This window comes from Ranitomeya imitator, chromosome 2 (genome assembly GCF_032444005.1).
Source record: "Ranitomeya imitator isolate aRanImi1 chromosome 2, aRanImi1.pri, whole genome shotgun sequence".
Lineage (NCBI taxonomy): Eukaryota > Metazoa > Chordata > Amphibia > Anura > Dendrobatidae > Ranitomeya > Ranitomeya imitator.
Genome location: NC_091283.1, coordinates 599282928 through 599296471, shown reverse-complemented (window position 1 = coordinate 599296471; position 13544 = coordinate 599282928). Strand labels below are relative to the sequence as shown.

Genomic DNA, 13544 nt, shown 5'->3' with positions numbered 1-13544 from the left:
AACCGTAACCCTAATCCTAACTGCAAAAAATTATAAAAAAATATATATTTTTTTATAACCCCTGACAAAGGGGATGCGGGGATTACGGAGAATGGGGGTGGGTAATTGGAGGTTTAGAGAGGGTTTGCAAATGCAGAAATTATTATTATATTTCTGACAGGGCAGTGCTTGGGTGTACTGTATCTCTCTTATCTCTCAGAACAACTACAAAGAGAGAAGAGACACGCACAGCCCTAGTGCTGCCATATGTACTAATATTGGGGGTTTTGATCACTGTGATAGGGTCTATCACAGTAATCAAAAGCCAGCAGCAAATTAGAAAATTCTCATCGGTTGCCAGGTGCGAGCAGGCAGATCTTGGTGGGCTCACTGTGCATGTCTAAGTAGGTGGCCGGTCCCCTCAGTTGTGCCCTCTCCTCCTTACAGTGTGGTTCCCCTAATGCACTGTCCATGTCCCTATTTTCTATCCTTGCAATGTATTATGTTATGTTATGGGATCAAACTGTCTGTTATGCCAATGTGGTGTGCTCCTTTAAAATATCCTAAGAGCTAGGTACAGTAATAGTTAACAAGGGGGCTGGGTCAGCAGCAGCAGTGAGGCCACATGAAGCTTCTGTTTCCCTCCAGAACTGCCTGAGACTCTGGCCAGGACAGACAGAATTGTCAGATGGGGCACTGCCAGATCCACCGGGATGGGAGAGGTCTGTTGCCTTGGACTCAGATGACTCAAGAGGGGTCCAAAGGACTCAAAGGACTCTAGTAACTCGAGAGGGGTCCCAAGGACTCAAAGGACTCCAGGGACTCAAGAGGGGTCTCAAGGATCATAGGACTGAAGATCACAGCATGGGCCCTAGGACTCTGGAAGGACCCCTGCTTCTGAAGGGGTAATCCGGGCATGTGGTCTATCTGTGGCTGCTACAGCTGCAAAGGGTGCAGCAGCGAAGTGTTTCAGAGAGAGACCAGGAATCCAGTGCTGTATTTTTCTGTTATTCTACTCCATTCCTGTTTATTAAAAGTTAATTTTTTTCCCTGTTGGAATACAGTTGCATCTCTGGACTTTTAATTGTCTGGACTGCTGTGGCCCAAGGAGGGAAGGTAACTCTGTTTGGGGAAAAGACTGAATCCATCCCAGATTGCATGTACAAGGGGCCGGGGTATCTACAGACTGTATACAAAAAAGGTTGCACTCTATTGTGCCAAAGCATTGTCTAATATGAAATACGGTATATGAAATATGAATAGCAAAATGGCTTTTGAACATTAGGAAAATATTTGAGAGACGCTTTGCACAGAATTTGATCAAATAGTGTGAGCCCATCAACCATCGTCAAGGTGGTCTCATAAAAAAACTGATGGGTCCCTGACCTCCCTGTCCAAATGTGAACACTTACCGAAGGCCAATGTCTGTATGTCTGGGTGAATGTGGACACCTCTGTCAGCAAAAGCCCACACATGGGTTGGCTGGAACCAAGTGTGATTAGATGTAATTAAAATCCACATGGTGACGGGAGGAGTGCTCAGTCAATAAGCTAACATAGAAATGACAGAAAAGACTGGCACATCCAAACTAGTGTGAATAGATGCATACCAGGAGCAGCTACCTCCATACACAGTATACAAAAAAGGTTGCACTCTATCGTGCCAAAGCATTGTCTAATATGAAATATATGAAATATGAATAGCAAAATGGCTTTTGAACATTAGGAAAATATTTGAGAGACGCTTTGCACAGAATTTGATCAAATAGTGTGAGCCCATCAACCATCGTCAAGGTGGTCTCATAAAAAAACTGATGGGTCCCTGACCTCCCTGTCCAAATGTGAACACTTACCGAAGGCCAATGTCTGTATGTCTGGGTGAATGTGGACACCTCTGTCAGCAAAAGCCCACACATGGGTTGGCTGGAACCAAGTGTGATTAGATGTAATTAAAATCCACATGGTGACGGGAGGAGTGCTCAGTCAATAAGCTAACATAGAAATGACAGAAAAGACTGGCACATCCAAACTAGTGTGAATAGATGCATACCAGGAGCAGCTACCTCCATACACAGTATACAAAAAAGGTTGCACTCTATCGTGCCAAAGCATTGTCTAATATGAAATATATGAAATATGAATAGCAAAATGGCTTTTGAACATTAGGAAAATATTTGAGAGACGCTTTGCACAGAATTTGCATACTGTGTATGGAGGTAGCTGCTCCTGGTATGCACCTATTCACACTAGTTTGGATGTGCCAGTCTTTTCTGTCATTTCTATGTTAGCTTATTGACTGAGCACTCCTCCCGTCACCATGTGGTTTTTAATTACATCTAATCGCACTTGGTTCCGGCCAACCCATATGTAGGCTTTTGCTGACAGAGGTGTCCACATTCACCCAGACATACAGACATTGGCCTTCGGTAAGTGTTCACATTTGGACAGGGAGGTCAGGGACCCATCAGATTTTTTATGAGACCACCTTGACGATGGTTAATGGGCTCACACTATTTGATCAAATTCTGTGCAAAGCGTCACTCAAATATTTTCCTAATGTTCAAAAGCCATTTTGCTATTCATATTTCATATATTTCATATTAGACATGCTTTGGCACAATAGAGTGCAACCTTTTTTGTATACTGTGTATGGAGGTAGCTGCTCCTAGTATGCACCTATTCACACTAGTTTGGATGTGCCAGTCTTTTCTGTCGTATCTACATACTGTGTTTGTAGGTGAGCTCGGTCCGGACTACCACCCCGGTGCCCCTTGCTACACATGCTCCTGCCATTTTCTTTCTGCCGGAGGAAGGAGTGGGGCCGGAGAACTGGGGGACTACTGATCCGGTACATAAGGTACCATGGGGGGCTCGGAGGACTCCATTTCTCTCTCCTCTGATGTGCGATCACATTAGCAGAGAAAGAAATTAAGTGGGAAATCTGACTTTTTTTTGCGGTCATGTTATTCCGTTAATAACGGCAATTGCAACACTGGGGTCGGTAAAAACCAATCATGTTCTCTGGGGGTAGCTGAGACCCCAGAGAAATTCCAACTCTGGGGGGGTGCTATACTCTTATTTCTCAGTACCGTTGAAAAGCGGCTCTGAGTAATAAGTACACTTAACTGCCACCTTTAAAAGGCGTATCGGCGGTCGTTAAGGGGTTAAACGCCCGCTGATCAGCAATATGATGCCAATTAGCAGTTGTGTAAGAGCTTTTTTAGGCAGGCTGACTGCACTTTCACGTGCACAGAATGATCACTTAATATGATGGTTCTTAGCGCATAGAATAGCTCAGTTCATGACAGCACATGTCCTGTTTACACGAGAACAATGATTCATTTAAGCAAGTTTAAAAATAAGTTCACAGGATGAACAAAGGTTTTTCTTGTGCATCAGGTGATTGGCAATCTGTATAGATAGGTCAATCAGTTCAAGATTATCTGCCAATGTAAATGCATCTTAAAGAGTAACAACTTTTGATTTTTTTTATTATGCTTTAGCTCCTTTAATTCTAATTGAACTGGTGGAGGTCCGGGTCCTGAAGCCCCCACCAATCACTCTGATATCTTGTAAAAGTGCGCTGCTCAAATACTCAGTGGAGTACAAATGCAGTATAAGGCATAGGCTTTCTGTCTGTCCCTGAGCTGTGTACTTCTAAAAGGCCTTTGAGCAATTGTTGGGGGCCTAATATTATTGACCAGTGTAAATACATTTAAAGAGTAATGAAGCTTTAAAGGAAGGTACTGCATTTGTAGATCATTAATAAATCAATGTAATGTAGCATAACATGCTGTTATAACCAATTTTGAATGCATTTGAAATATATTTTGTGTGTTATAGGAGTTTAAAGAAGGCACTGGGAGCTGACATCTTGCTTTCACAGTAGCAGCACGACACTTTCAGTGTCATAACATGGCACCCCATAGTCATAGGAGATAACAGACAGACGCTGACCCTATCTATTGTAATAGAACTGTCACTGCTGGGAACTGGGCACGCCTCTATGGGCTGCGCAATTCACAGTAGAGAGAGTGTTCTGCTGCCATATTCATGGAGCCTTCGGATCTGCTAACATAAGCAGTACTGCTTCCAGCAGAACAGACCTTAGATAGATGGCTGCGGGGAGTTGCGATGCCTGCCAGGGCTGTGGGGTACTCGGTACTGGGTCCGGTACTTAAAGGGGATGTCACGGTGGCTGCGACCTGGTCCCTGGCCCTGGGCGCCCGATTGAAGGGAAAGGTCTTTTAAGGGTTTAATAAAGTTTGTTCGTGACGCCATCTGTGGTATTTGGTCAGTAGGGATCGATGCTGCTTAAAGGGGTCCTCTGGGTTCATGGTATGGCAGCTAGATGGTGTAACTTCCCACAGGTGAAGTAGGTCCCCAGGGCTCCCGGTGTATAGGTGGAGATGGTGAATGGTGCAGTAAAGAACAAGAACACAGGTTTGCCGTCTCTTTACCTGGTTAACTGTAGCTTCAGGCAACCGCAGTCCAGGGTACCAGATCACAGGTACAGGCAGGGTCTGGCCGGCTTGGAAGCAAATCCAGAGTCCCTTTTACCAGGTGGAGATGAAAGCCTTCCTCAAAGCGCGGTGATGTGGTAGTCCCTTACTGCCTGTGGCTTCTGATAAGGTCCTCACAGTTGCTCTCTGTTCTCCATAAAGGTGGGAGCACAATCCTGTATCATAGGTGCCTCGAGCCTTTTAGCCTTTTTATAGGGTCTCTATCACGACTCGGGCTCTATGCGCCACTGTGTCTCCTGGGTATTAGGGCGGGCAGGTAATGTGCAGTTCAGCTGTCCTGCCAGTTTCTGCTGTGCCTCTTAGAGTCCGACACAACCTTGGTCTTCGGACTACCGGAATCTGCGCTTTCCAGGGAGTTAGCCCAGTCGCAGCTGTCCTCCCCTGGTGTCTCTCTCCTGTGCTTTGCTCTCCTGCACACTTTCTACAAACTGTCCTTTCCTTCTTAGTTCTCTTTCTCCAGGAGCTGCAGCAACTCTGGCTACCCGGCCCCTTCAGTCTTTCTGACACTCAAGGTCTGACTGCTCTCTTCTCTGTCCTCTGACAGACTGCTCACTCACTTCCCCTCCAGCCAGAATATATATCAAGAGCAGCTCCCCCAAAAGCCGGGTTCAGAGCTCCCTCTTCTGGCCTGGAGTATGAACATGTTGTGTGCATGTGATTACCTGATTAAAGAGATCTTTCATCACTTCAAAGTGTGACATCACTCTCCCCATGAGGAAAGCAATGCAACTGTGATGACCAGGACCCTGGGGCGTCACACAGTAAAATGCAGGAGAAAAGTATGGGCAGAATAGCAGAGACATCAAGGAGGAACAGTGTACCTTTAGCATTATCAGAACAGGAGCTGTCAGCTGCTGGGCAGGAGTTGTGATTCATCCCTCCTTTTGATAAGATAAGGAGCTGCAAGTCTGCAGTAAAAGGCCAGACATTGTGGAGGGGGGGGGAGGTGAGAGAATCATGTAATCTGAGTGAGAGAGACTGATGGGAGAGAGAGAGACAGTAACTGCTGGTGATAGCAGATGACAGGGCAGTCACACACAAAATGGCGCTGCCCTGTGATGCTACTCTTCATTCTGACCCAGGAATGCTAGACCACTCAAAAGGGGAGGGAAATGGTGATGTCAGCAGTTACTGCCCCAATTTTGCTGCTATGAGTAAAGCTGGTAAGTCTTACTATAGCTGCTTGAGGTCTAAAAAAGAAAATGCTCCCCTTAGTGGTAAATACAGGTCCTTCTCAAAAAATTAGCATATAGTGTTAAATTTCATTATTTACCATAATGTAATGATTACAATTAAACTTTCATATATTATAGATTCATTATCCACCAACTGAAATTTGTCAGGTCTTTTATTGTTTTAATACTGATGATTTTGGCATACAACTCCTGATAACCCAAAAAACCTGTCTCAATAAATTAGCATATCAAGAAAAGGTTCTCTAAACGACCTATTACCCTAATCTTCTGAATCAACTAATTAACTCTAAACACATGCAAAAGATACCTGAGGCTTTTATAAACTCCCTGCCTGGTTCATTACTCAAAACCCCCATCATGGGTAAGACTAGCGACCTGACAGATGTCAAGAAGGCCATCATTGACACCCTCAAGCAAGAGGGTAAGACCCAGAAAGAAATTTCTCAACAAATAGGCTGTTCCCAGAGTGCTGTATCAAGGCACCTCAATGGTAAGTCTGTTGGAAGGAAACAATGTGGCAGAAAACGCTGTACAACGAGAAGAGGAGACCGGACCCTGAGGAAGATTGTGGAGAAGGACCGATTCCAGACCTTGGGGAACCTGAGGAAGCAGTGGACTGAGTCTGGTGTGGAAACATCCAGAGCCACCGTGCACAGGCGTGTGCAGGAAATGGGCTACAGGTGCCGCATTCCCCAGGTAAAGCCACTTTTGAGCTACAGAGAAGCAGCACTGGACTGTTGCTAAGTGGTCCCAAGTACTTTTTTCTGATGAAAGCAAATTTTGCATGTCATTAGGAAATCAAGGTGCCAGAGTCTGGAGGAAGACTGGGGAGAAGGAAATGCCAAAATGCCTGAAGTCCAGTGTCAAGTACCCAAAGTCAGTGATGGTGTGGGGTGCCATGTCAGCTGCTGGTGTTGGTCCACTGTGTTTCATCAAGGGCAGGGTCAATGCAGCTAGCTATCAGGAGATTTTGGAGCACTTCATGTTTCCATCGGCTGAAATGCTTTATGGAGATGAAGATTTCATTTTTCAGCACGACCTGGCACCTGCTCACAGTGCCAAAACCACTGGTAAATGGTTTACTGACCATGGTATTACTGTGCTCAATTGGCCTGCCAACTCTCCTGACCTGAACCTCATAGAGAATCTGTGGGATATTGTGAAGAGAAAGTTGAGAGACGCAAGACCCAACACTCTGGATGAGCTTAAGGCCACTACTGAAGCATCCTGGGCCTCCATAACATCTCAGCAGTGTCACAGGCTGATTGCCTCCATGCCACGCCGCATTGAAGCAGTCATTTCTGCCAAAGGATTCCCGACCAAGTATTGAGTGCATAACTGAACATTATTATTTGTTGGTTTTTTTGTTTGTTATTAAAAAACACTTTTATTTGATTGGATGGGTGAAATATGCTAATTTATTGAGACAGGTTTTTTGGGTTATCAGGAGTTGTATGCCAAAATCATCAGTATTAAAACATTAAAAGACCTGACAAATTTCAGTTGGTGGATAATGAATCTATAATATATGAAAGTTTAATTGTAATCATTACATTATGGTAAATAATGAAATTTAACACTATATGCTAATTTTTTGAGAAGGACCTGTATATATTTGTAAGAAAATATATAACATTTTTCATATAGAAATGTTTGCAAACAGTGCAAACACTGCATTAATACATTTAATTACTATTTTAAGCTTAATTCCACAAAAAACGAACTACAAGAAAACTGGTGGCACCTTCCCTTTAAGTTTACAACTTTCAGCTTTAGTTACATCTTAAACAGCAACTAAACTTTTGTGAGTTTTTTCATTTTTTTTTTATTCAATCACATTATTATTTTTAAGTACACTCTGTTGGGATGTGCAGCAAAAAAACAGAGAAGAGGCAAGTCTGCAGAGACGAGCTCGTACGGAGAAAAGTTACCCTGGCGTCAGGACCAGATGAAGATTTCCAATCAGAGAAAATGTCACCTATAAAATACCTGGATCTAAGAGTGCATTTACCCTGGTCAGTCGAGGATACTAAACGACCACCAATCGGCTATATGAAGCCTATTAACAGAAGTTTAATTGCTTGTTTAGACAGGCCCATTGCTTGTTTATGTGCACAGAAGGATTGATATCTTGATAGGTATGAGCGCATAGAATAGCTTTGCTCTCAGTAGCACATCATGCTGATAAAAGACGATATACTGTCAAAAATCACAATAGTTATGCAAACTTAGCATGATTGGCAATATGTTTGGAAAGGCAGAAAACTAGTTCAAGATTATCGGTTGTGCTATAAATGCACCTTCAACAGTTACTAAACTTTTTGGAGATTTATTTTATGTGATTTAGGCCCAGTAGACAGTTAAATACATATGCAGTGGGGAACAGATGCAATGGACAGTCATAGGTTTTCTTTACCCTCCTGAACAAGCCTTTTGAGTTATTGGTGGGGTTCTCTTGACCCAGACTATTTCAGAATTCCAGGGCCTAAAACATATAAAATATTGTGTTACCTATTTCATCTAATTATTACTGTAGTTAATGTATGGTCTGCAGTCTAATGACGGCTGGTAACAATAGATCACAGCATTTCCTTACCCTTTTCAAAAACATACTGTGGAAACAGATTATTGCTATACATTTGTATAGGGCGGAGACAGACCTGATATCGCAATTAATTACTGTAACCAAGTTTGTGCTTTATTCATGTACTGATGACCGTTCTGGTGCTATGTTCTTGTACTGATGATGGTTCTGATGGAGTAGTCATATACAGATGATGTTTCTGGTGGAGTATTCATGTACTAACAGCTATTCTCATGATATATTCATGTGCTGATGGTGGTCCTGGTGCTGTATTCATGTACTGATTGATGATGGTGGTTCTGGTGTTGTATTTATGTGCTGGAGATTTTAGCTCTAAACAAGGCAAATTGTTGTTCAGACTTATTTATGTATTTGGCAGACATAAATAAAGAGCTTCACTTTTAATATTAAAAAGTGCATGAGTGCTATTTAAGCTTTATTGTAAAATACCAGCCTCAGTCAAGAGGAAGTCATATAAAATATTTTACTATGTTCACACAAAATCAATTATACATGTATTTGTGTACCCATAAATTCCAAAATATATACAATATTAAATTATTTTTATATTATACTGTAGCTACATATAGGCACATAAAGATCTAAAAATCACAATCATGCTCACATGTGCTGGGTTTTCCAGCACGCAACCAGTGGATGGCAAACAAGAGACTACAATGAACAATATTTGATTCCATCATGTTAACTTCACAGTATACGACAAGTCCTAGAAAAATACGTAGATTACAGAATGCACCACACATTACTCACTGGATAAAATGAATGTAGATAGCATGAAGCTTAAAGTGGCACATGTGAGAATGTTCTTGGTGCAATGAGGCAACTTGCTATTGCTGGAAGCTATAACTAACAGATTGTCTTGACAGAGGCGGTTACAGGCCGCTCTTCAGGTGAGCAAAAAGGCTGTCATACAACAGTGTTGTCACTGTCTTTGCAGACATATGCCTGTCACTTTTATGGTGTGTAATGGGGTCTTAGCCTGTCACTGGTATGTGACTATATTTGGGTCTGTGGCTTTCACTGTTACTTGAGGTCCTATGGTGGCAGAGGCTTTAATAATTGTAGAAATTTTTATAAATTGTACAGTTACTTGGAACCCTTTTCCTCAACAAGAATAATAATGGTAATAATAATAATATTAATAATAATAATCTGCTGACACTACAATGTATTTGACAAAAAAAATATTGAAAATTTGGCAAAAGGGATGCTACGCTTAGTATAAGATTATATGATCAGAGGCATGTGTTTCAGAAAATATGAGGCGTACAAGGTTTGATTTGTGGGTTTGCTTTTCTATTTAAATTTCAGAAATAGAAATTAATAATTTATAATTCTGTTGCCATATGTTGTAAAAAAAAACCATTTTGTTCTATTTCATAAATCAATAGCACACATGAAAATAATTTTTTTGTAACATACTGTATGTTATCAGAGAAATCCACTTCTTTATTTTCCTGAACTAATTATTCATTCTCAATTCACTCATAAAATCTGTCTTCAGTGGGTACAGATTTTGCCATTATTGAGATAGGAGATGGTAGCTGGTGCTCCTTAAGTTCAATGAAACTAGCAGCAGAATGTCTGTGTCTGTCTCCAGCTACTCCCTCCTCTCCATAGAATTGTAAAAATATGACCTGCCATCTCCTACCTCAGTAATGGGAATATCTGTCTTCACTGAATACAGATTTTATCCATTAACTGAAAGTGAAAGATCAGTCCAGGAGGAGAACAAAGGCAATTTATCTGAAAAGATATACCATATATACTCGTGTATAAGACAAGATTTTCAGCACATCAATTTCAGGCATGAATATGCGCTCCATGCCTATGGGAGTGGAGACGTGTGCATATTCATTACTTTAATGAGCGGTACCACGTGACCGCTCAGCACAGGAAGGAAGACAGGAAGAGAGATGCTGGCATCCGAGATGCAGGGACAGATATGCAGCGCCAGGAGGGTGACTAGGACTGGGGGAGGGTGAGCCATGCGATATTTACCTGTTCCATTCCACCGCAGCGTTGTGTCTTCCGGGTCCTATGGCTGTGATGTTCAGTTCAGAGGGCGCGATGACGTGGTTAGTGCGCGTCCTCTGCCTGAACAGTCACTGCAGAGAGCCAGCGACGCTGAGGAGCAGTGGGCAACGACGAGAGGTGAGTATGTTATTTTTTTTTCTTTTTTATTCGCAGCAGCAGCATTATATGGGGCATATTTTAATATGGAGCATCTTATGGGGCCATCATTAACCTTTGTGCAGTATTATATGGGGCATATTTTTGTATGGAGCATCTTCTGGGGCCATCATTATCCTTTGTGCTGCATTATATGGGGCATATTTTAATAGGGAGCATCTTATGGGGTCATCATTAACTTTTGTGCAGCATTATATGGGGCATATTTTAATATGGATCATCTTATGGGGCCATCATTAACCTTTGTGGAGCATTATATGGGGTATATTTTTGTATGGATCATCTTATGGGGCAATCATTAAATTTTATGCAGCATTATATGGGACATATTTTTGTATGGAGCATCTTATGGGGCAATCATTAAACTTTATGCAGCATTATATGGGGTATATTTTTGTATGGAGTATCTTATGGGGCCATCATTAACCTTTATGCAGCATTATATGTGGCATATTTTTGTATGGAGCATCTTATGGGGCCCATCATGAACCTTATGGAGCATCTTATGGGGCCCATCATGAACTTTATGGAGCATTATATGGGGCGTATTTTGTATGGAGCTTCTTATGGGCCATCATTAACCTTTATGGAGCATTATATGGGGCATATTTTAATATGGAGCATCTTATGGTGCCATCATTAACCTTTGTGGAGCAATATATAGGGCATATTTTTGTATGGATCATCTTATGGGGCCATCATTAAACTTTATGCAGCATTATATGGGGCATATTTTTGTATGGAGCATCTTATGGGTCCATCATTAACCTTTATGCAGCATTATATGGTGCATATTTTTGTATGGAGCATCTTATGGGGCCCATCATGAACTTTATGGAGCATTATATGGGGTTCCTGATTCAATATGGATATTCAAAAACATTTAACTACCGATGTCTCAATTAGTTTTACTTCTATTGGTATCTATTTTTATTTTTGAAATTTATCAGAAGCTGCTGTATTTCCCACCCTAGGCTTATACTCGAGTCAATAATAAGTCTTTAACACTTTAAAGACCGAGCTAATTTTCATTATTGCCCTTACATAATTCCGTGTCCTTCTTTCAAGAGCCATAACTTTTTTATTTTCCTTCTCCTTCTATGAGCCGTAATTGTTTTTATTTCCATTCTGACTGAGCCATATAAGGGATTGTTTTTTGAGGGACTAGTTGTACTTTTGTATAAGGCTAGGGTCACATTGCGTTAGGGCAGTCCATTTAGCGCATAGCGCTACGGACTGCGCTAACGCAATGTCCCAAAAGGGATTGCGTTAGCCGATCCCGCTAGCGCAGATCCCCGTCACTCAAATGACGGCACATCGCTAGCGCACGCCCAATGTGGGCGTGCGCTAGCGATGTGTTCGCCATAGACAGTAATGGCGGCGTTAACGGACTACGTTACACCGCATTATGCCGCGGTGTAACGTAGTCCGTTAAACGGGGTCACATAACGCAATGTGACCCTAGCCTAACACTAACGATTTTATCTTGTAGTGTACTGGAAAATTGATTTTTGGATTTTACTTTTTCAGTGTTTCTGCTGCAGTAAAAATGGCCTGGAAATATGATCCTCCAGCTCAGTATGATTATATTGATACCAAACTTGCATTTGTTTTTATTTAAGTAGAGAAAATAATTTCAGAATTTTGTAAAAAAAAAAATATTTTTTTGCTTAAGTTGTCATTTTCTAAAGCCCATAACATTTTTATTTTTTGCTGATGGAGCTGTTTTTTTGTGTGGTGAGTGACCTGATGCTTTTATTGATACCATTTTTGGGTAGATACGCTGCTTTGATTGCTTCTTTTTGCATTTTCTCTGGACTTGCATCAACCAATTTTTTTTCCCTTTACAGTTTTTAAAGATCAGGTTAATTAATTTTATATCGAGATAGATCTGACTTTTCAGGACAAGTTGATACCAAATATGTGTATTTTTAATTTTTTTTTACATTTCTTTATTGTTAATTGTGGAAATGGGTGGTGATTTTTATATTTTTTAACATTTTTAAAAACTTTGTTACTTTACTTTTTACTTCATTTGTCAGTTAATTTAGGGGACTTGAACCTGCGATTGTCTAATCGTCTCTTCTATTTACTGCAGTATTGCTGTATATAGTAAAAACCACTGTCATCTAAGATGCCCAGACATAGAATGCAAGTCACAGGGGAGATTAGATGACAGACACTGGTGTGCAGCTGGCCCCTCCTGTCAAATATTCCATTTGCTCTCCTTGATCATGTCTCAAGGAAGTGGGTTGCCACCTGAACTAACGTTGGGTCGCGGTGCTTAAATGCCGCTGTCAGCAATTGACAGCTGCATTTCAGAGGTTAACAGCATCAATCAGCAGATGCGAGTCAGAGAGGCAAATGTCAGCTATATAATATAGACATTTGACCTATATGGAGTGGGCTCTCCTTTTGAGCCCTCTACAAAGGTCCTGACACACTCCATGACGGGTGTGTCCTTCAAAGAGCTTAAGTGGTTACCAAAAGTTACAGACTTATTAATTGTTTATTATGGACATTGGATACAAGTCCATTATTATTATGGCCTGTTACTGACTAACCCTGCATTACAAATCAGGACACACGCATTTCATTAAAAACTAAACAATAGTATTTCATTCATTATTTTCTACAAATAATTACAAAGATAAAAAAAAGTCTTTCGATGCTAGAACACAATGAGGGAATTCCATGTTTCCTCATCTCAAGTTCTTAATTTTCCCTCCTATTGTGCTGTCCTTCAATGCTCTTTATCCTCTGCATTTCCAGATCTTTATGCAGCACATTCTATGACATTCGAAACACTTCCAAAAGGCTGGCAGCTCCATGCATACGATAGAAAATGCCAAATGGTAAGCTGATGTTAGTGATTATAGCCCATACTGAAGGTCCATAGAACTTCAACTCTAAATCGTTCCTTAACTGTGGTCGAGCACCAAACGCAGGCAGTAACCAGAGCTTTGAGGGGAAAAAAAACGGAGATACATAAGACAATAGTATGAGCACAATGTTTTTACATAGGTAAATGTATTTAAATTGGCAACAA

General features: G+C 41.3%; 1 protein-coding gene across 1 annotated transcript in view; it reads right to left on the bottom strand.

The window, feature by feature from the left end:
- Positions 1 to 12455: 12455 nt before the first annotated feature.
- The window catches only part of LOC138665144 (proton channel OTOP2-like), a 132877-nt gene continuing 131788 nt past the window's right edge, over positions 12456 to 13544 (bottom strand). Inside the window, exon 7 of the mRNA XM_069752384.1 lies at positions 12456 to 13456. Coding sequence (XP_069608485.1) covers positions 13286 to 13456 — 171 coding nt within the window. The 3' untranslated portion in view covers positions 12456 to 13285. The remainder of the gene's footprint in view (positions 13457 to 13544) is intronic.